Source organism: Drosophila subobscura, chromosome A (assembly GCF_008121235.1).
Source record: "Drosophila subobscura isolate 14011-0131.10 chromosome A, UCBerk_Dsub_1.0, whole genome shotgun sequence".
NCBI lineage: Eukaryota > Metazoa > Arthropoda > Insecta > Diptera > Drosophilidae > Drosophila > Drosophila subobscura.
Window position 1 is genome coordinate 22,331,178 of NC_048530.1, and position 24,115 is coordinate 22,355,292.

The following is a 24,115-nucleotide window of genomic DNA, read 5'->3' on the forward strand; positions in this document are numbered from 1 at the left end:
GATTTGTTTAAAGCGTAGCCAGAAGCCACCCACAGGTTAAACGGAACATAAATATTGAAATATTTCTTGTTTAAAATCATTTGAAAGCTAATTAAGTGGCCAGTAATTATTTGGAATTCCCAGCCTTCGTCCAGCATCGTCTCTGGCCACACATTTATGTGGCTGCATGCAAGAACCACTTCTAGTGGCACGGATTAACTAGTGAGTCCAGCGATAAGTAACTAGTTTTCCGTTACTGCTAAGGCAGTGGGGCAAGGGGGGAGAGACAGGAGAGCCATTGGCCAAAAATGGTAAGCGTTTTGCAATGCCAAAGCCAGCAGCAGCAAAAGGAGGCCCCGACAAAAGAGAGAGAGAGAGAGAGAGAGCGCGTGGAGGGTAAAGAGTACATCGCACACGCTCTCAGCCGCCGCAGCTGGCGTCACTGTCGACGTCGCAACCGCAACAGCAGCAGCGCAAAAGGAGCTTCCAAAAGCAACGGCAGCAACGGCAGCGGCAGCCAAAAGCCAAAGTAAACGGGGGAACGCATGGCTGCGGCCAAAGCTGCGACGACGACTGCTGCTGCTGCTGCTGCACATGCGCAACTGATTGTACGACGCTGGCAGCGCTGCTGCCTTGCAACAAGAAAGCTTGCAAAGCGGCAGTCCATCCCCGGACTCCCTGCCCGCCCAGAAGCAGCAAAGACAAAACGTCGCACACGAGTTGCTTTTGTGGCTCAGAAGAGCAGCGACAGCCAGACGAGGCGGATGGCCAAACGAAACGAAGAGCGACGCGCGGCCCAAAAGTAAAATAGAAGAAAGAAACAAACCAACAAAAGAGCCCCAACAATTTCTATTACAATTGATATTTATTTTTGTTTCTGTTGAATTTGGTGTTTAGTGAGTGCGTTTTTCTGTTGTTTTTCGATTTTTGTTTTTGTTTTGGTATTTTCGTGCCTCCATGTGTGTGCCCGAATGAAAGTGCCGCCTATAGCTGCCACACTGCCACTGCCACTGCGACTGCCACTGCGACTGCGACTCGAACTGTCAGCGCGATCGTGACCAGCGAACGAAAGTGTGCCAGGCTTTCGATTAATTCTTGAGCGGCAAACCCGTGTGGACTGCAAAAGTACAGAGCCAAAAACAAGTTCGAGTAAACCCGCCGCGGCAATCGAAATCCCATCCAGACACAGCCAGAATGGTGGTTGTGCCCGCTGCCCTGTCCGTGGGCGGGCTCCTGTTCAAGGCCAGCAGCGCCGCCTCGGCGGGAGCGGCTGCCGTGGGCGCCTCCTCGCTGGGGCTGGCCATTGCCGGCGCCATCAAGCTGGCCACCGCCGTCGTGGGCGTGGGCAAGCTCACCATTCTGCCCTTCCTGATAGCGGCCATTGCGTACTACAACTACGATCTGTTCGATCCGGAGAACCGGCCGTTCAATGTGCCGCAGGTGGACCAGGCGTACGACTTCATCATCATTGGCGGCGGCTCGGCGGGCACTGTGCTGGCCTCGCGACTCTCCGAGATCAGCCACTGGAAGATCCTGCTGCTGGAGGCCGGCGGCCACGAGACGGACATCTCCGATGTGCCCCTCCTCTCGCTCTATTTGCACAAAAGCAAAATGGACTGGAAGTATCGGTGAGTGAGCAAGCGGCCTCCCAGCCGGGTCAAAATGGGTTAGCCACTTGGCCTTAGCAGTGGCCCAGTTTTCGCCACCAGTTTGTGTGTCTATTTCCGCTTTTGTTTGCACCCTTTGGGCTAACCTTTTGGGACCGAGCCCACTCAATGACACATTCTAGTCCGCAGCTAATGCAAATTGCCATCTCCCCCTCCGTCATTTGCATTTGGCTTCGAGACACGTGGAGTCGTCAACACAGAGGCCAGCACTCGATGGCAAAAGGCCGCAGACTCGTTTAGTTAGCAACTGGCTGACAAAATTCAAATTTCAAATTTTAAACTCAAAATTTACTCATTTTTCACACGCAAATAGCAAACGATTTCGGCACTCGGCAAATGAAAGGGAAAACGTCAACACAAATCGAGTCACTAATTGGAGATTATTTCAAAGACAAAATACGGCAAGAGGCAGCGGATGTGGGATATATCCGGTTATACTTAATGCCGATTGCAGTCCAGAATGGAGTTCCTGACTCAACTTATTTCAACTGTTTATTCCTTCATCAAGCCACACTCGTAATATCTGCCTGGTCTTTCCAGGTACTGTTGCCTGTTTCTGCTCTGAATTTAGCATCTATTTTAGCTCAAATGTTTGCTAAATATTCTGCTGCTTACATCCAATATTTTCATCCAAGTTTTCATCAATTGAATATTTCCTTCTGCAAATTCAGTGAGCAATTCAATGCCCTTCCTCCCCCGTTTTTGTGTGTTCACTGACAACATTCCATTGGGTTCTGCTGTGGCTTCTGTTCCCATTTGCCACTGGCTCAGATCTTTCGCTTTTACCACTGCCCACTCCAGAATGTTCCAGTTAGATAAAGACTCAGCTGGATCTAAACACCAAGCCTCAACGCTGCTCATCTCTTCTTTCTAGCTGTGCCCCTTCCGACAAGCAATTAAATGTGGCTTTATATGGCTGCTTAAGAGGCAGCTCGGTTCGGTTTCGGTTAACAATAAATGGAAAATTGTGACTGATTCAAATTAGAACAGGCTACCGTTAGGAAGAGACCAAGCCCCAGCCCAAACACCAGCACCAGCCCCCCCAGGCAGAGGTTTTCGTTTCGACTTCGATTTTGAGGAGTTTTCTATCTCACGGCATTTCGGCGGCTTCATTAGCGAACAGCTGATGCTCCCAGCGGCACCGACCTGTTGCTACGGCTACCAACAAATATCTAATGCTGCCTGCTGCTCCTCAATTATTCATGAGTTTTTGGCATTTTCGGAATTTTTGTTTTGTTTTCTGTGTCCCTCCCTCTCTCTCTCTCGCTCACTCTCTCGCTATATCGCGTGTCTGAGCCGAGCGTTACCAATACCGTAATCCATTTAACTGTTTAATGGTTTTGGGCTGGGTCCGAGGCCTAGCGGCGATCTTTTTTTCTGCTTCATCTTTCTTCCCCTGCTGCCTGGCAATTTCACTTTCAGAATTCCGCATCCATTAGCATTCCCATTATCATTCGCGTTCCAATTCCATGCCATTCCAATTCGCTTTGCGTAATTTACTGCAATCGCGCGAAAAATGGAATGGAAACTGAAACAGAAACTGAAACAGCCACAAATTTGTAAGTGCAACGAACGGGCGAGCGAGCGTACGAGCAGCCCGCGTGGGGCAATAGTCGAGTGTATTTCTGAGTCATTGCATCACATGCGGGGTGGCCTGATCTGGGACTGGGACTGGGACAGGGGCTGGCTCTGGGGCTGGCTCTGTTGCTTGTCGTGGATCGCTCCTATCAGTTCTCGCTCTCCAAAGCGACTCTCGTCCCTGGCCAGTCAGCTGTGACGCTGGGCGATCGAGGCAGCAGCTACCCAGTTACTGCCAAAAATGCAGCTAAATGCATCAATTTACATGCTGGAACAGAAACGACATTCTGCAATAGTTGTTTCCCTTTCAGAATGGTTCGATATTCGAAATAATTATTCAAAAAAAGTAGCCTAAATATGCCCATAATTTCAGTTGCTTTTTTGCGTGTTTCTGTGTATTCGTGAGTGTTTTTTCGAGTGTCCAAAAAGCCGCTTTATTCGGCCTTTTACTGACAGAAACGGGAAATTCCGCATGCTGCACATTCAACTGCAACAAAATTGAAATTCACTTTGGAGTCGCTCGCACAGCTCCAACCCCACTCCACTCTCTTGATTGATGCCCGTTTCGAATGCCACTGTGAATCATCGGGGCAAAGGAATGAAAAGTTTCTCTTGTATGAGAAAGCCACAGACAGACACCGATTCATGTCATCAATTTATTCATTGAATGTTGCATTGTGGTTTTTGCTGCTGCTCTTTCTGTGGCATTTATGGGCCACCTGTCGGTGGTTCAGTGTCAACTTTGTGTGGTTCAAGGTCGATCAGTGGGAGTTCAGTTTGAATGCATTTAGAGTGTTCTTCCTGGAGGATTGTCCTCAAAATAAAGCATTTATTTCCATAGATACGCCAACAATTAATATTACATCTTCGGCCATAGGGAAGTGCCACAAAATATTGCATAAGTGAGCGGGTTGCCATCAATGAATTGTTATTTGCACTTACCACGGGAGGGAGTGCGATAATAGCTGATAATAAAGCAAGCCAAATGGCTAAACACATCAAACTTTATGACTTTGCTGCTAAAACACAAATATTTCACAACGAACAGGGCGAATATGCAACAAGAAACAAACAATAGCCGCAGCGGCAGCAAAGTTTTACTTGTTCTACTATTGACTGGATACACGCAGAGCTGATTAGCCAGACAAACAGAGGAAGGAGGCAGCGTTGGAGTTGGAGTCGTAGCTGGAGGCTCGTTAGCCTCCGCCCAAACTGCAGCAGCAGCAGCAGCAGAAATTCCACTTTCTGGAAGATTATGCAACGCGTTGGAGCGGCCAGAGACGATCCCCGACGGCCAGCACTTATGAATGTCATCGGCAGTGTTCGTTAATGCCAAAAAAAACACACACATGGAGTTTAGTTCGTTTTCGAATTCCAGCTGCAGGCGGATGTCTGTCCGGGGGATATCCTACGCCAATTCAATCCAATTTCCCAACACCAAAAGCACTCGAAGCTGCCTGACTGCCCGACTGCCCGACTGCCCGACCGACTGGCTGGCTGGACAAACCGGCTTGTCCGATGCTCTAAAGTGGGTTAAGCGGTTACAGGTTTGCCGCCATGGAAACGGCACGACGCGAATTGAAATGAAACGAAGCTCGGACACTTTGCAATTGCACCTGAATACTGTACTCCTCCAGCTGTTGCCAATCGAAAGCTCAATGCGTGATACGTGAGCCGCTTCGGCGACAGGCATCACTGGCTACGTCATACGCCAGCGCCATCGCCGCGATATATGTGTCAACGGAGCAATAAACAAAATACAAAACTCTGCGCGGAGTTCCCCAATAATAATAATCGCACATGGAAATGCTGCAATATTATTTGACTCAATCGGAGACTTAATATAAATGTAACACGCCGCAAGTACGAGCCTCTTAAGTGCTGTTAATGGAATTAACACCCACGAAATATGTGTGAACAATTGCGACATATTCATAGGGATGTAAGCGACGGGAAGAGGGAAAGAAAATCATGAATAAGGGGATTGGAAATGGACACTTGTTCGTGTTTTATTGAAACGATTGAAAATCCAGGCTTAGGGATTTAAATGAAGCATCGATTGTGTGCTGCGTATTGATCTTTGTCGATTGGTTTTAGATCACGTGCATATAGGGCTGCCATATAAGTTTCTTTCTATGAAAGAACCAACTTTGATGTTTAAAATTGGTTGAAAACTATCGTCAGGAAGATGAAAACTCACTTAAAAACATTTGAGGCTACTTTTTTCACTCAGTAGAAAGTATCGCGAGATCAATGCTAAAGTTTTTCGCTTACATTTTTCACATCCTTCATTCATCAACATAAAATGCCGCCAATTATTGCTTTATTCTTCCTCTCAATTATTCCTGCAAAACTTCCCCCAGCCTTGGTACACTTTGGCGCGCTTCTTTGACCTTTCAGCACACATTGCCAAATGCTCAAATGCAGCCACGAAATAATCGTTGTTGCCTCACGCATTTGAATACCTTTGCAGCCTCATGACTTTGTGAGTTGATGTGTGCATTTGCCCCCCCATCATCTATTTGGCACACACAAATCAACGCTTGACTTCAATCGGAATAGTATTTCCCATTAATAAAACGTTTCATTTCGTTTGACTGGCGCCGTTTACAGCTTAATGCGGCCGTTAAGTGATTTTATATGGCAATCAGCAGTTGTTCCATGCGAGCGCATTATTCCTCGCCCCGCCTCGCGGCGAGGCCTTAACCAACATTCGGCTAACGAGCATTCAACAATTACGCAAAACAATGCAATCAACTCTAATTTTCGGTTCGGTATTCATATGCGTTTCACAAGCCTTGCAATTATGCTGCCTGCCAAAGTGAGTGAGCGAAAGGCCCTAATGCAGGCTGCCACGATGCCGCCTCAGTTCTAAGATTCTCGGCAAAACATATTTAATTTTGTGACTTTTCATTGTGGGTATTATGCAGTGCAGACTTGATCTTCGAATGCCTTTGACTTTGTCTTGACTTTGTTAAATATTTAAAATTCGTAAACTGCTCTTTCAGCAGCCTCTTCGAACCTTGGGTGAATTCTGAACCAGTTCCTTATTGCCAGTAGAAAACTCTCGCAAATCCTTTCATAGCTTTAAGCCTTACGGAAACGATCAAGAAGTGCCAAATAAAAACAGCTTCTTGCTGAGCAATAATTAGTAGAGTCAAAGAACCTTTTCCTGCGATTGCAGAGACACTCAAAGGGTGAATCAGATCTATGAACAAATCCACCCAAAGAAGAGAGTCCGTGTCCATGTGATTTGTTGTTAGAAACCCTGCTTAAAATGTGCCTTAGAAATGTTCCTAAACTACCAGAACACACGCCACACATTTATTCCTCATCTTAAGCTTCACTTTTCCGCTTTCCATTCATTTTCCTCCCACCAACCGTGGACAACAAAAATCACAGGTGTAAAAATCACCAAGCAGCGAAATGAGCTAATAATAATTTGTTACGTTTATGTGAGTTAACTGTTAAATGGCTAATAAAAGGCGAAACAACACAGGCACAAATACAAACAAAAACAAAAACAAAAACCAAATTGCGTCAGTTGAGGCGAAAGTTTTTTATGGTTTTTGTGCCTCAATTTGCTTGAAAGCGAGTGCAGAGGGTAAAGTGGCTTGGGGCAGATGATTGCCCATGAATCCTTTGATGAGAAAATATAAATAAATTCCCAATCAACGCTAAAGGGTTTTCCTTTCCCATTGTTTTCTCTTCGCTTTTCTTTCGAGGCGGCATGCCTCACATGCCGAACAATGTGGCACAGTGGGGTTACGCTGGGTCTGTGGCTGATATTAATGGCTCGTCATCGTCGCGTGTGGCTCGGTCTGGGTCTGGGTCTGTGTCTGTGTCTTGGGTTAAGGCAAATAGGAAACATTTCATAGCTGATCCAGCGACAGCATAAATCACTGGGCAAACAGATGGACACGATGCATGTCATATGCTAATTACACTCACCCTCCACCCGCAGGCCGACAACCAGCAGCTCCAGCTCCACCTCCAGCCCCGCTGGCAGGTGTGAATCAATGGAAGATGGAAAATGCCAAGACCCAGACCCACACCAGTTTCTCTCTCTCTCTCTGTGACTCTCATTGGACACACTTTTCTCCACATCAACTCGTTGGGGGTTTTCTGCCGCAAACTGACATTTAATTTCCGTTTGTTTTGTCATGTTAATTGTTGATTGGTGCTGCCTGCCTGCTGCCTGTTTGCCTGTAATTTGTATCTTCATTTGCCAGCCACAGCAAGCAAAAAGTCTTCCTGTATGTTTAGCTCCAGCCGTGGGGGATCAATCGGGCGAGTGCGCTTGAGGAAAACAAAAACGGGAGCGAAATGGGAGCGAAATGCGAGCGAAAAGCGAGCGAAACGCGAGCGAAACGCGAGCGAAACGTTTTGTTTGCCAATTTGTTAGCGTTTGCAGTGGCTACACACACACACACACACACGCACACGCACACGCAATCGAGAGATTTATGAGTGGAGAAAAGAATTTAGCTAAAAATTGGCAGCTGGAGTTTGCATTTCTTTAGCTTTTCTTGCTTCGTTTGGATCATTATTTATTTGTGTTTATTTTTGCAGCAGCTTTTGATCATTTTTAGCTGCTGCTGCTGCCATCTATTCCATCTACTTCCTGGCACTTACTGCCGCACTTAAGACTCAATGCCAAAAGCTGCGAGGGGGAGGCCGCACTCGGCCTAATGAGCGTTTAACACTTGCCACTCCCCTGCCCTTCCCTCCTCACTCGCCGTCTTGTGGTGTCGCAATTATGCTGGCTGGCCACTGGGGCTTGGGCTTGGGCTTTGTTTGTGATTATTTTCTGCGCTGATTTGCTTTCTGTTTGTTGTTGCAGCACCCAACCGCAGGCCACCGCCTGCCAGGCCATGAAGGATCATCGCTGCTGCTGGACGCGCGGCAAGGTGCTGGGCGGCAGCTCGGTGCTCAACACAATGCTCTACATACGCGGCAACCGGCGGGACTTCGACCAGTGGGCGGCGTTCGGCAATCCCGGCTGGTCCTACGAGGAGATTCTGCCGTACTTCCGCAAGTCCGAGGATCAGCGCAATCCGTACTTGGCCAGGAACAAGCGCTACCACGGACAAGGTGCACAATAAATGCTTGACAAGCAATTCCGGAACTAACTTTGTGTCCTGTGTCCCCCTAGGTGGCCCCTGGACTGTGCAGGACTCGCCGTACAACACGCCGCTGGGCCCCGCCTTCCTGCAGGCCGGCGAGGAGATGGGCTACGACATTGTCGACGTGAATGGGGAGCAGCAGACGGGCTTCGGCTTCTACCAGTTCAACATGCGCCGCGGCTCACGCAGCTCCACGGCCAAGTCCTTTCTGCGACCGATCCGCCTGCGCAGCAACCTCCACGTGGCGCTCTTCTCGCACGTGACCAAGGTGCTGACCGACCCGACCAGCAAGCGGGCCACGGGGGTGCAGTTCATCCGGGACGGACGGCTGCAGAATGTGTACGCCACGCGGGAGGTGATCCTGTCGGCGGGCGCCATCAGCTCGCCGCACCTGCTGATGCTCTCGGGCATCGGGCACGGCGAGGAGCTGAATCGCTTCGGCATTCCGCTGGTGCAGCATCTGCCGGGCGTGGGGCAGAACCTGCAGGATCACATCGCCGTGGGCGGCATCGCCTTCCTCATCGACTATCCCATCTCGATAGTGATGAAGCGAATGGTGAACATCAACACGGCCCTGCGCTACGCCATCACCGAGGACGGGCCGCTCACCTCGAGCATTGGCCTCGAGGCGGTGGCCTTCATCAACACGAAGTACGCCAATGCCAGCGACGATTGGCCGGACATGAACTTCATGATGACCTCCGCCTCGGTGATGTCCGACGGCGGGTCGCAGGTGAAGACCGCCCACGGGCTGAGCGACGAGTTCTACCAGGAGGTCTTCGGGGAGGTCAACAACCGCGACGTCTTCGGCATCTTCCCCATGATGCTGCGCCCCAAGAGCCGCGGCTTCATCAAGCTGGCCTCCAAGAACCCGCTGCGCTATCCCCTGCTCTACCACAACTACCTCACCCATCCGGACGATGTGAATGTGCTGCGCGAGGGCGTCAAGGCCGCCGTCGCCATGGGCGAAACGGAGGCCATGAAGCGCTTTGGCGCCCGCTTCTGGAACAAGCCGCTGCCCAACTGCAAGCACCTGACGCTCTTCACCGATGACTACTGGAACTGCTACATCCGGCAGTACACGATGACCATCTACCACATGAGCGGCACGGCCAAGATGGGTCCGCCCAGCGACCCCTGGGCCGTGGTCGATCCCCAACTGCGGGTCTACGGCATTCCCGGCCTGCGGGTGATCGATGCCAGCATCATGCCGGCCATCACCAACGGCAACATCCATGCGCCCGTCGTGATGATTGGCGAGAAGGGGGCCGATCTCATCAAGCAGCTCTGGCTGACGCCCAGCTCTGGTCCGTCGCCACGGGACGGGGCCAAGGGGCCTCTGTGGCGCGGCAAGCGGGAGCTGCGAGTGGGAAATGCAACCACCACAGACGACGATGGGCAGGCGGAGGCGCTGCAGCAATGGCCACTGCCCAGCAGCTCGTGGCTGTAGCTCTTGGAGTCAATCGGGGGTAGGGGCGGGACGGAGCGGAGCGGGGCGGGTTGGTGTCTGGGGTTGCGGGAGCGAGCGAGGGGTCGCGTTGCCTTAGCCTTTAGTTTAGCACAAATGTCCGCATTGTTGAATAAATTTAATTTATTAAGCTTTAGTTTATCCACTCAATCCCCATCTCCCCTGTACCCCTCCTCCACCCAACTTAGTCTTAGTCAAACGCTTCATGTAAATATCGAGTCATTTATGCTAATTTTCCCTTATTTTTTTTTTGTTTGTTGCTGCGTCTCGTGTGTGTCTAATACTGTACGTCACATATGTGTATAGTTCGTTTTTTTTTAGCATTTAATTTTGTTTGTTTGGAGCCGCGTACACTGGGAGTACCTCAATTAGTTGTTTAAGTTTCCGCGTAGATGTAGCCTTCGATAGATGGAGTCCTCAATTCCAGCAAACACACACAACAACGACAATAAATTGATATCGAAAATGGACTAAATGCGGAGGGTTTACATTTCATTATGGTTTGGCAGCCACTTCACAGTTTTGTAGACTTTCAGTGTCAATGGTTTGAGAAGCTACTAGCGGTTGAAAAACAGACTAAGCGGCTAGCAACGTTGGGGTTGAAGAACAGGCTAATGATTTTTTTGGAGCAAACAGCAAAAATCCGACTTAAAGGTTTTGCTCAAATACTCAACACGGAAATAATAGACGATAAAACTTCTCAATGGCCACATAAGATATTCATTCGTACGTACGTTTCTAGCAGTCAAAAGAAGCCACAGTTTTGTGGCCACTGTGCAAACGCTTGGCAGCTTAAGAGCCACTGCTGGTAGAGCAGCTTACAAGCTGCTCATATTTCCCCCGCAAGCTCATGGCACTCGGAATAAACTTACATGTTACTTATGCACGATCAAAGTTTCAGCAGTTGGCAGATCTGGCAGCCACAAAATAGTAGTTTCGACTCGGAAAAAGCTTACCTGCAAAACAAAAGAAAAGAGAGGAAGAGATTAGTAAGCAAACGAAATGCAAAGCTTAAGCTTAAAGCTTACTGATTGCAAGCAACTGTAAAAGCTTGTTCCGAACCAAAACAAACGGGGCTTAAGCTGGGCTTGACATGAGCCTCGAATCAATCACATGGAAAATTGGTAACAATTATTCGACAGCTAAAACGAGGAATCAACTTATGCAAATACAAATCGCAAATAATTCAAAGGCAACCACAAAGAGAACCACAGCTCTTCTGACTTTAAGATTTGAAAAAAGATGCAAACAAATGCAAAACAAATTCCAATTGTTGGCGGAGGTGTCTATGATCCGTGATGGAATGGATAGACTCCAATATTGTGCAAAACAGGCAGGAGACAATGGGCACATAAGTGGTAAAAATTATATAAATTCTGTATGGATCACAGTCGAAATATCTGTGAGCAGAACGCATTCCCTTTTCCCCCTTTCCTGGCTGAAAAATCTTCCAAAGTCTTCGTTCGCTCACTCGCATTTCCCAGCCATTGCGCGCCTCAATTAAACGTTATGCAATATGTTTGAACGTAATTAGAGAGTTCCTCATTGTGTCCAGTGCGGAGAAGTTAAGTTAAGTTAATCTACGAGCAGGATCGTGGCAATTAGACGCGCTCAAATGCGCTGGGGAGCCAATGCCAATGCATAATCCGATCCGAAATGCCAATTACAATGTTTACAATTAGACGCTGCTTTCTGCTGATTGCTTCTGATTCGTACATGGGAGATGGGTTCGAAGCGCTTAGCAGTGCGTAGATGGAATGGCTTGTAAATATTTTCCAGCTGGAAATACCATTTCAATTCATTTCGCCCATCGAATCGGATGCGCATTGAATAATTCATTTTGCCATGCGTCCAATAATTTGTTAACAAAATGCACTACAAGAAGCCACCAGTGCCGAGCCAGCTGCTGCTGCTGCTGCTGTTGCGGGTGCTTTGTGGCATTGTGCTCTGTGCCTCAGCTAATTACTCGATTACGATTACGACTGCGGCCATGGCTAGGAGCTGGAGCTGGAGTTTGGAGCTGCAGCTGGAAGTTGGGTCGCGGAAACTGCCCATAAATCTGAGCGGCCTCCAAAGGCTGTCCAGATAGATTCCCATTCCAGCGCGCTCTCAAGTGCAACACATAAATATTTATATGCCATGGCTCCCAGACAAGGCGCAATGACCGTCCAAAATCCAAAAAAAAAAACACACACAAATTTTCGCGGCCATCTGAACGAAAATGAAAGTTGCCCAAGTCGTTGGGGGCTTCTCACAGTTCCAAGTCTCAGTCCCAGTCTCAGTCCCAACTCCATTTCGGTCCGCACCCACCTGAAAGACCCCCGGAGGCAGTGTCAAGCTCTGCTTTTGGGTGCCCAACTCTTGGCCTGGTTGTCGGAAGCCGGCAAAAGTAATGTACGACTGCGAGTACGGGCACAACAAATAGATAGATAAGTAAATACGAGCACAGCGGAACCAGCTTGTGGCTTTGTTGGGTGAAACTTCAGACCCCGCTGGCCCCGCCAGCAGCTTGTGCCCCTCCCCCGTCCCAGTACCACATTTATTTCGGTTTTTTTTCGAGGCAGCTCCTCAATGGCGGGCAACTGTGACTGCACCTGATAATGTGCGCAGAGTTCACAGAGCTGTTCAACTCTTTGACTCGGCTAATGAATAAATTAACGCATAAACGAATGATCTGTGAAGAGCGGTGTGGAGTGGAGTGGCACTCAGAGCAGTCAAGATAAAGGCAGGGTAAAAGAGATGGAAAACAGAGAGCAGAATGAGTGCCAGAAGCAGCAGAAGAAACTTGAAAGAATCAGAGGGAAAGGTAAGAAAAATACGCCCAAAAACGAGCACAAAATATACAAAAATAATGAGAGAAGCTTGAAGAAGCCTCATGCCAACTTTTCATGTAAATGATTATTGGATGAAACGAATACCAAATGGAGTACGAAACAGGCGACACCGGAAATCCCATGCCAAAATGGGGCTACTCTGCGGCAACCTTTACGGCCTCGTTAAGCGCTTGCATCGGTGAATGAATCGGAGAATTGTGAATAATAAAACAGTAAATTGATTGCCAGACTTGTAAAGCGATGATCGTTGGCCAACGATCGATCGATCGATCATTTGGATGATCAGATTCCGTTTTTTGGCTTAGCCAAAGAAAGCCTCCAAGCCTCCAAGCCTGTTTCTCTTTCCAATCTCCAACTGTCGCTCTTCTCTGCTCTGCTATTACACCATTGAGCCAGCAGCCAGCAGCCAGCAGTCAGTCAGAGCAGCCGCAGAGCTTTTGGCGCAGCTTAAAGCCATTCCCACACCATCCACTCGCGTTCAGCCGCGCACGTAGCAAACACACAAAGAGACGAAGACAGCCCAGCCCGATGATGCAGCCGAAGACAAACGAAATGGAAATGAAAACGAAAACGAAAGTGCAGGGGAGGGGGGCGCGGGGGGCACTGTGGTGGTTGGTCATGGCAGCGGCATTTAAAGCTGCTCTCCGCCTGCGATGCTCTTCCAGCAGCAGAGGGTAGATGCGTTTTGGCAGCAAAAGAAACTCAAGCGAGAGCCAACAATAAACAAAATGTAATTCCTAGATTAAACAAATTATAAATAAAATAAATAAAAATAAATAAAAAGCAAATTGTTGCTGCGGAATATAATAAAACGCATTCAAAGTTGATCAAAAGTTGATCGTTGGAGCTGCTAGGGTATCCAAAGCTTCGGCACGCGCGGCCAGCTTTCTTTTCGTGTTTGCTACGTATGCCGTTCGCCGCCTGCTCTGCGTTGTTTTTGTTGCTGCATTTTGTGCGGAAAGCTTTCGAAGGCCGAAAGCCGTAAGCCGAAAAAAAAGCGGCCGCCTGTCCAAATTGCTCATTGAACAAGACGAGCTCGTGGCGTGCGTATCGCAGACAGCAGACAGGCAGCGTGGAGTGTGTTTTTTTTCTCATTCAGCGATCATTCAATTCAATTCAATTCGCGATCAAATTACATAAAATAAAAGCCACAAAAGCCAAATAAACTTTCGAGATAACTGCGCTGCCAAATCCAAACCAAATCGAAACGAACTTTGTACTCCGATCTAGGGTTTTCGGTGTCTTTTTTTGCTGTTTGTTTTTATTTGTTTGTTACAATTTTTGTTTCTGTTTCTGCCATGAAAGAGAGCAGACGTCATGGTGGTCGTGTGTGAGACAAAGGAAAGTGGCCAGCCGTGGGGTACGACTGCGACTTCGACTTCGACTTCGACTTGATGCCGCACGGACCAACGCAACGAGAAACCACAGAAAACCACAGCAACAACAGCGTCGGGCGACCGCTGCAACAAAAACCACAAAGAACTGAGGCAAGTGCATCAAAAATTGGTACACATATTGGGTTAGAAATATGCTAAAAAAAATGCACTTGATCAATCATGCATTATGCATACAATTACAGTTATAATAATAGCATATGCACACACAGCATCGAGTCATTGTATGAAAACATCACGCAAAAAGCGCTCCTAAGCGGACAGTCCGTGGGAATCAGCAGCCTCCTCAAGTACCAAAAGCTTGCAGCCATCCACTGGAAGGCAAACAAAAATCCACTTACAAAATGTGGATTTTTCTGGAAGAATTTGCCAACTCAAGTGCAAAATAAATCAACAAAAATGCGACACCGATCAGCAGCCAATAAATGCCATGGGTGGCGGCTGCTTCTTTCTGCCGCTGATGGTAGTTCGACTGTACTTATTACAGCGATCATTTTCACTTTTTTTCTGATGTAATCAAGTCCAATTTCGGACTCTTGAGCGGGGTAGAGAGAGAGAGAGAGAGCGAGTGCTGGCAAAGGACAGAGCGGGAAAGGAGGGCCGCCGTGTGAGTGACATTCTTATGCAAGACTCCTCCCAGGCACGCCTCGCATTCGGCTTGGACTTTTGTGGCTGCTTATGTGGAATATTCACACTTTCTACCATTGAGGCAGTCGGTAGCCAAGCCGCCTCACACCTCTGTGCGAATTATTATCAATTTGTGCACGTCGCGGCCATAAAGAGGCAATCATGGAGCTCGTGTTGGCTGCCACTGGCGCTGGCACTGGCGCTGGCGCTTGAAGCACTGCCACTGGCACTGCATATGCATAAAACAATTAAAAAAGCGAAACAAAACACACAAAGATGAGTCCCTCAGCCACAACGAACTGGGAATGCGCTATGGGAAATTGTTCACCCATGATGAGACATCATTTGGGTATACTGAAAAGAGGGATAAATATTTTGGAACGAATTCTTTTATGCAAGAGATTAGGGTAGAGTTTTGGCAATCAAAAATTATAGAATTAAATTTATTTATTGCCAGCAGAAATTGTGGAAAAAAGCTTGAAAGTCTAAAGAATATTTATGAATGGAAATTCGAATATTTCCGCCCACAGCCCAAAGCCAAACCCAAACCCAATTCGTAGCCAGTGTGTGGCATAAACATGGCCATAAAGTGCAACGCACACGCCACGGAAATGTGTTTGTGGAGGGTCTGAGAGTTGGTTGAGCTTCTTTAATGTGTCACGGTGGCATGACGCAGCCGAATGTCGAGAAAGCGTTGACTGTAACGGGAGGAGGGGTACCGCAGGGATCGACCGGGACCTGTGTCTAGGGCCACAAAAATAAACAAAACAGCTGCCCGTTAATGTCATCAATTATGCCGCATAAACTGTGGCCCATAATTAAAAGCTGTCGAATCATAATTGACTGACAGCTGGACGCTCTTAAGCAGACCGTAACCGAGACAGAGGCCGAGACGGAGGCCGAGACCAGTTCCTAACAATGTGTGAATTGCATAATCATTCAACGCTGAGACAGTGCCAACAGGGAACGACAGAAGCAGCACAGACATCAATGTGATGTGAAGATGGGTATTTGAAGACACTTATCAATGAGATTCTATGCCCCCAGTTGGGAACATTTCCATGGCATTGGTCAGCTTTGAAGTCAACTGTCTGCCAGCTGCAGCCACCTTTATGTCTCTCCATCTTTCAATGTTTGCTTGGCGTTTTGTTTGCTTGTGGATTGCAGCAATCCGGGGGCTTGGTCTACATTGGTCAACCAGACACATTTGTGTGGCCTGTGGATGCTTTTGGGTGGACGCCCCAAGGGCGTTGCATAAATTAGCTGCGTCTGCTGCTGCTGCCTGCTGTTGCACGCATCTGTTGCGTCTGTCTGCCTATAACGGGTATTTTGTGTGAATGAGTTTTGATTTAATTTTAGCCAAAGCGACTTCTGCTGCTGCCGCCGATGATGATGATGTTTGGCGTTGGCTCAGTTACATGGCAGCCGTCGAGCCGTTCAAATCGCTTTTATTTGCTCAGCGAAATTTCCGCGCAAACATCAACACACACACGAGTGTGCAGCAAACACACACAGTTGAATTAACAGTAATTTCGCGGCTAAAAATAGTCAACAATTTTCGGTTAATTAATCGCAGCTCGGTCCGTCCTTTAATTATATTTTTCCCATGTGAGTGCCGTGACAGAGTGGTGCCCAGAAATGCCCATAGAAACCAGAAAGAAGGGAAATAAATCTCAGATTTGATTGGAGTATCTAAAATAATTCCATAAGCGGGCCTTGCATTTCCGTAAATATTTATTGAAGTATTTTTTTGTGAGACGCACAAGCGAAGAGGGCAAAGAGAATGCTTGTGAATGCAGCAACAAAGTGCATGTCATGTGCCTGACGAAGAACTTTGCTAGTCGTGTTGAGTAACGCCAATAGGGGTGGTTTTTGGTCCAATTTCGATAGCTCCACCCGAAAGGGTATCCGAAATGCACTTGAAACTTAGCAGCGGATTGCATGCACGTACGGACGAGTGTGTTTGGCTTATGTAGGAAGCTCGGATCCAGCTCGATGCAGCTCGATCGTGGCTGTTGATGTCGCTTGGCGCTGCATGGCTTTCACTGCAATCGAAGAGACAGAGCGGCAGAGAGGCAGCGGCGGTCACAGAGGTGGACTGGAAAAACCACAGAAACAGCAAATGGCAACAGGAGCTCGCTCCAAGCTGAAGCTGAAGCTGGACAACGGGCAGCAATTAATGCCGACGAACAAAATAACGAAATTGCATTTTAAAATAATATCAACAGCGACGTCGACTGAGACTGAGACTTCGACTTCGACTGAGACACTGATTGAGAGAGAGACTCTTGAGCTGGCAAACGGCATTGAACTTGAAAAACTCGCTAGGAAAAAGGCGCAGACGCCACAAAGCAAGAAAGAAACGAGAGAAACAGACGCAAGATGCCCCAAAAGAGAGGACAGCGGGGGAGATGGGTGATGGGAGGGGGGAGAGCATGGTTTCGGTTTAATTAGATGCAGCATCATGACATCATTTGAATATTTATACCCGGGGATTTCGGATTCGATTTGATAACTTTTGTTTGCGGCTGCAAAAAAAGAAGAAAAAACAAGTTCGTTGCCCAAGTCTTTTGTGCGCCATCTATTGGCCAACGATTGCCAAAGGCTGCTCCCCACTTGGGCTTTGGATTAGTTGGCGGCTTCCGCTGGAGAGCCGCTCGCATGTCGTCTCAAGCTCGCTGTTTTGTTTGCAACTCATGCAACATGGCTAGCAACAACAACAACACTCAGAGAAACCATTCAACAATGCTCATCAATTATTACCCTCGCTGTGTGTATGGCAAATGATGGCGGGCTGGCGGCTCCCACGCCCGCAAAATCTCACTTGAAGCTTGCTCAATGTTTGAGGCGGGAAACAATCAACTCGAGTGGGTCTCGAGCTGGTGGACTGCAATGGATATGCCGCATAGATTTCAACAACAGATAAGCAAATGTTTCCTGCTCTAATTTCAACCATTTCTATTTGTATTTTGCAGCTGTGTTCATATTTCGGTCAAAATATGGGCCAGGAGATATCCCAGCAAGCAAATCAACAACAACAACAACCACACCAACAACAACACCAACAAACAGCACAACACAAACGACAGCCACAGCCACTGCCACAGCCAGCAAGGAAGAGTTTCTACAGCAACAACCAAGAGAGCAAGCAGCAGCCCATTTACACAGCCAGCAGCCAACTGTCGTCCAACTCCAACAGCAACAGCAACACCAACAGCAACAGCAACACCAACACTGACTCCAACAGCAACACCAACGGTAATTTCAACAACAGCCCGAACTATCGCCTCCGCCACAAGTACAATTTGAGCAAACAGAGCTACGAGCGCACGAAGATCCTGCAGCCAGCCAGCCAATCGGACACGGACTCCAACTACGCGAAACTCAACAGCCAGTATCTGCAGCGGAGCTGCTCCCAGAGCTCGGACAGCGGCATATACAACTCGTCCTGCCACTGCTCCTCCGTGTCCTCGCTGTCGGCGCTGAGCAGCAGCGGCAGCAGCTGCAGCCGCAGCAGCTCCCTGGTGTCGTCCAGCAAGTCCCATCGGTCGCTGGACAAGCAGAAGCACTACCTGAGCCACCACCTCTACATCAAGTCGTACCTGGACATCTTGGAGGAGGACGAACGGGCGCGCGCGCACTTCAAGTCGGCCCGGCCCGGCGGCATACGGAACTACACGCCAAAGATTTTGGCCAGCGGCACTGAGACTGCCACCAGCTCCAACCCCAGCTCCATTTGCTCAGCGGCAGCCGCCACGAGTGGGCGGCGATCGAGTGTTTCGGGAGCCCCTTCGACGGGCAAACACTGCCAGGAGGATCCGTGGATTTGACAATTACTGAAACATGGCGTTTGGCACAATGACATCTTTGCTTGGCATGATACCGCTGCTGGCGATCGGCATGAACTTCTATCGCTATCAAAGCGTCGATCCCGAGAACAAGGTCCAGGAGCCATCTGTCGTGAGTATTTTGCAGCCATTCTGGGCTCAGCTCCTCCATAATCGCTTTTGCCCGTGCTCTTCCCCAGATCCGACGGCAGTATGATTTCGTTGTGATTGGCGGCGGCTCGGCGGGCGCCGTGGTGGCCAATCGGCTGAGCGAGGTGCGCAACTGGACGGTGCTGCTGCTGGAGGCTGGCGGCGACGAGACGGAGATATCGGATGTGCCCGCACTGGCGGGCTATCTGCAGCTGACGGAGCTGGACTGGAAGTACCAGACGACGCCCTCGTCGACGCGCCAGTACTGCCAGGCCATGAAGGGCGATCGGTGCTTCTGGCCGCGGGGCAAGGTGCTCGGCGGCAGCTCGGTGCTGAATGCCATGGTCTACGTGCGCGGCTCGCGGAACGACTACGACCACTGGGCGGCGCTGGGCAATCCCGGCTGGGACTACGACAGCATGCTCAAGTACTTCCTCAAGTCGGAGGACGTGCGCAATCCGTACCTGGCCAAGACGCCCTACCACGAGACGGGCGGCTACCTGACCGTGCAGGAGGCGCCCTGGCGCACGCCCCTCTCGATCGCCTTCCTGCAGGCGGGCATGGAGATGGGCTACGAGAACCGGGACATCAACGGCGCCCAGCAAACGGGCTTCATGCTCACCCAGAGCACCATCCGACGGGGCGCCCGCTGCAGCACGGGCAAGGCCTTCATCCGTCCGGTGCGCCAGCGCAAGAACTTCGATGTGGTGCTCCACGCGGAGGCCACGCGCCTCCTCTTCGACAAGCAGAAGCGGGCCATTGGCGTCGAGTACCTGCGCGGCGGCCGCAAGCAGCTCGTCTTTGTGCGGCGCGAGGTGGTGGTCAGTGCGGGGGCCTTGAACACGCCCAAGCTGCTGATGCTGTCGGGCGTGGGTCCGGCGGAGCATCTGCAGGAGCACAACATTCCGGTGGTCTCGGATCTGCCCGTGGGCAACAACATGCAGGACCACGTGGGCCTGGGCGGCCTCACCTTCGTGGTGGACGCGCCGCTGACCGTGACACGCAACCGCTTCCAGACCATACCCGTCTCCATGGAGTACATCCTGCGCGAGCGCGGACCCATGACCTTCTCGGGGGTGGAGGGCGTGGCCTTCCTGAACACCAAGTACCAGGACCCGGCCGTGGACTGGCCCGACGTGCAGTTCCACTTCTGCCCCAGCTCCATCAACTCGGACGGCGGCGAGCAGATCCGCAAGATCCTCAATCTGCGGGACGGCTTCTACAACACGGTGTACAAGCCGCTGCAGCACAGCGAGACCTGGTCCATTCTGCCGCTGCTGCTGCGGCCCAAGAGCACCGGCTGGGTGCGGCTGAACTCGCGGAACCCGCAGCAACAGCCCAAGATAATGCCCAACTACTTTGCCCACCAGGAGGACATCGATGTGCTCGTCGAGGGCATCAAGCTGGCCATCAATGTCTCCAACACGCAGGCCTTCCAGCGCTTCGGCTCGCGGCTGCACAACATTCCGCTGCCGGGCTGCCGGCACCTGCCCTTCCAGTCGGACGCCTACTGGGCGTGCTGCATCAAGGAGTTCACCTTCACCATCTACCATCCGGCGGGCACGTGTCGCATGGGTCCCAGCTGGGACGTCACCGCCGTCGTGGATCCCCGCCTGCGCCTCTACGGGGTGTCCGGCGTGCGGGTGGTCGATGCCAGCATCATGCCCACCATTGTCAACGGCAATCCCAATGCCCCGGTCATTGCCATTGGCGAGAAGGCCTCCGACCTCATCAAGGAGGATTGGGGTGCCCGCAGAGCCACTCCAGCGGCACCCACCGGCACCCCGCCGGCACCACTGGTGGGCTCCGTTTCGGGCGCTTCCTAGTTGTCCCCACAGCATCCCATTGTCCATCGCTAATTTATGTTTCAACTAGTCAAATGTGAATTAATTAATCGTATGAATTTTTGCTGCTACGTTTCCCCCACTCGCCCTTCCCTCCCCCCCATCGTTGCATAAGTTTACGTTTAATTTTTATGTACAATTTCGCATAATGTTTTTTTTTATTTGTATTTGTTTGTTGTATTTTATTGCGCAATTTATTAAATATTTATGTAATTTATGTGCGCATTTGTTCAGCTCTTTGGTGAGTTTTCCATGCGATCAGAACTCATCCGAACGTGATGATTGCGGAGGAAATTATCACCGGCAGCACTCCAAAACTTGTCTGACAATTCTGCTCTCAAATTGTGGCTGATCTTTGACTGGAAGCCCCCAAAGGAAGCACCAAAAGGTGAAAATTCACAGCTTTATTTTGGTTTTCTTTGGCATGCGGCGTGCCTTTTCGTGCCGTGGCAAAGTGCCAGCTCTATTGAGGCACTCGATGGCACGCGCCTGTGGCATAGGCCACGCTTCTCCATCAGTTTAGCAGCCAAAAGCATGCCATGGCTTTTGGCCGAAAGTGAGTTGGGTGGCAGCTCTAAGATTTCTTTCTAATCTCCGAAAATAGCCATGCCTCAAAGCAAATTTAAAGCACCCCAAACCCCACAATTTGTGGCAATAACAAAGTTGCAACTTCCATAGAAAAAAACCATTTGATTGCCATAAGCGCTGGGCGTTATTTTGGCCCCACGCCCGCCCCGCTTCTGCCACTTTCCACACGGGCAAATGTCAAAAAGCGGACAATCAAAGTTGTATATGAAATTGGCCAGCAATTATAGTCGAGCATTTCCGTGTGTCCGTGTGCTCCTCCTCCGCCGCTGGCCACGGGCGTGGCTTCCGCGTTGGGCCGCTAGTGGCGCTGCTTCAAGTGTGCCAAGGTTACGGCTGCTATTGACCACACCACGGACCGTTTGGCCAACAGTTGACACGTTTTATTTCGTAGGTGCCTGGCGTCGATGTGGGCAAGCAGACAATTATCAACTGTCTGCTAATGGCACACGGCACATGGGATGACCGATTGCAATTGCAAATTTGGCACGTATTGGCCATAAAGTTCACAAAATAATAACAGAAAAGCAAACACACACCGTAAACCACCCAAAGCGCTTGGACTTGTCTCTTATGTAAGGCCCTTCAGAGAGAGAAATATCAAACGGACAGCATTTCCGAGAGACGCACACAGAGCTTGGGCAAATATTTGACTTCATTTGAGCGAAACGCAAAGTCAGCGGCGAGAGGGGCAGGCAAATGGAAAGTGAAAAGATCTCGCACGATAATGATAGTGCTCGGCGTGAGCGAGTGCAGATGTGTGCAGATGATGATGACACACCACGAATGGATATGGGATATGGGATATGGGACACTCGTGGCTGTGTCTGTGGCCACGGAATTGGGTCATTAAACCACTAAGAGAGTTCCGTTCAAGAGGGAGCTGAGGGCTGATGGCTGATGGCTGATGGCTGATGGCTGATGGGTGTGTGTGGCTGCTGCTGTTTAAGTGGATTTCAAATGGCCTGGCCTGGCAGATGGCTAATCAAGTAAATAAAGCACTAAAAACAAAATGGATTACGGAAGCAGGTCGCATAAATAATATCGAATGAGTGATCATGATTCGGGAACTGTCTGTTTGATTGCCCTGCCCAATGCTTGATTGAGTATTTGTTTGCAGTTGACTGCTCCACCGATTGATGGAGCATTTCTTGCGCTCAATCCTGTTGTTTGGCGGAATTCGATCAACTTTATCGCCGCTCTTTCTGCGAAGTGCAAACATTGCGACGTGATGTCGAGCACACACGAAAAGTCGCAAAGCCAAAGCCAAAGCCAAATCCCAAGAAAAAAAAAGTGTCTGAGGGATTGAATAATATCTTCTCTGTTTAATTTCGCTCAATTATGCCGCCCAATTGCAGTTGCAGTTGCAACAGCAACAGCACTCCAAAAACCGAACCTCCAAAATCGCTCAAGGCATGTAATTTCCATTGCAAACTGGACCGTGGGGCTCGAGCACGAGGCGCGGGAGCATTGTCAAAAGAAAAAAAAACAACAAGAAAAATGTTGAAGCCTGCTGCTTATGTCATAGATGGCAAGGTGTTAGGTGCCGCGCCTCACGTACTCCATAGAAAAAGCCACAGAAAAGGCAGCGATGGTAGCGGCTAACGAGCTGGAATGAACTGCCAGTTGGCTGCCCTTTTAATTCGACCCATTATGGCGGCACTTGCGCCTGTGCACTGCTTCCTTACTGCCTATCACGCTGATATTGCAGCCCCTGCCCTGATGCAGCCCCTGCCCTGATGCACTTGCTTCCCCAATATTTGAAATGTTTGTGTTTTTATTGTGTAGCTTTTGGCCAAGTGGAAGTTTGGATGCACTATGGAAGAGTGGAATTTTCTCTTCTAAATAGGAAGCACAAACCATTGTGTGTCCTTTCGCTTATGGCAACATTTTTACAGCGAATGTGCAGCGCCAAAGGAAACAGGTTCAAATCTGCTCAGATGGAAGTTCTAGGCAGAATTTTCTGATTACAATTTTTTGTATCTATGAAATTTGTTGGTAAACGACGCTGTAGGGTATTTAAAGCGTGACTTTATGGCAGCACTTCAATTGCATTTTATTCGAGGCCGTTTGCAATCTATTTTGTGGTCCGGAAAGTATTCACATTCCCTTTTGGGGCTTACCGAACTTATCTCGCCCACTATCTGTGGGTATCTTTATGCATGCAGCGTAGAGCTCTGCTCTCTTTCCTGTTTGATCTGCACTAATTGCACTTTAACACCCAACACACAGTACGAGCAGCACCAAATCGGAGAGAGAGAGAGAGAGAGAGAGAGCAAACGAAACGAAACGAAACGAATTGAGAAAGAGACAGCCGATTGGCATTGCGATTGCGAGGGAGATAGAGCTGATGATGGAGGTAGAGCCGCTATGAAATACATATTTCAACAGCTTACCTAAATCATGTGGCTGTTGTGCTGTTTTCTGTAGCTTTTTTGGCTCATGATTACATAAATTATACTCGTTGACAAAGCACAGCCCGGCGGGCAGGCGACAGCCAAAAGTTGCCTGAGGAAAAATCCAAATGAGCGGGAGAGAGCGAGCAAAAAGAGACTTTTCTCAGGCATGTTTATGGGTTAATAACTTCATTTGGCCATTTTCTGGCTTGTCTTCGACTGTTTCCAGGCTGTTGGGAATTCGCGGAATGCGGCCAACCCATTCTGGGTACTTCTTGGCGAGCGGAGCGGACGGACACCCAACGGGACTAAAGCTGAAAGCTTTTTTGATGCTATGATTAAGCTTTCTTCAAGTTATTGGATGAAATTCATTTTAACTTACGTTTTCAGGATTTATTCTTAAAAACTGTTATTGCTCTCTCTCTCCCCCTCCATTTGGCTCTCTTTCCACACTCAGCCGCTCTCCCACTCACGAACTAGTTTGACCTTCTCTTTGCTCGCTCACTTGGAGACATCTTTGTGTGAAGCTTCGAACTGCATGGGAGCTACAGTTCCCGTTCCCGTTCCCGTTCCGTTATCAGCGCATCGAACATGTTCGAATGCAGACGGTTCGCTTGTTCGCTCGCTCCCCCGATGTGCC

The 24,115-nt window shown here is 49.4% G+C and overlaps 3 protein-coding genes across 5 annotated transcripts in view; 2 read left to right on the top strand and 1 right to left on the bottom strand.

The window, feature by feature from the left end:
• The window catches only part of LOC117903628 (flotillin-2), an 87,266-nt gene that overhangs the window by 32,245 nt on the left and 30,906 nt on the right, over window positions 1–24,115 (bottom strand). The gene's annotated exons all lie outside the window — the stretch shown is intronic.
• On the top strand, window positions 700–10,258 carry LOC117903545 (glucose dehydrogenase [FAD, quinone]). The gene is made up of 3 exons (XM_034815739.1): window positions 700–1,607; window positions 8,068–8,318; window positions 8,380–10,258. Exons 1-3 carry the CDS (start codon window positions 1,174–1,176, stop codon window positions 9,798–9,800), a joined length of 2,106 nt encoding a protein of 701 aa, XP_034671630.1. The 5' UTR covers window positions 700–1,173; the 3' UTR covers window positions 9,801–10,258.
• Window positions 13,691–20,658, top strand: LOC117903679 (glucose dehydrogenase [FAD, quinone]). Its single transcript, XM_034816021.1, has 4 exons — window positions 13,691–14,139; window positions 17,649–18,493; window positions 18,597–18,633; window positions 18,701–20,658. Exons 1-4 carry the CDS (start codon window positions 14,047–14,049, stop codon window positions 20,474–20,476), a joined length of 2,751 nt encoding a protein of 916 aa, XP_034671912.1. The 5' UTR covers window positions 13,691–14,046; the 3' UTR covers window positions 20,477–20,658.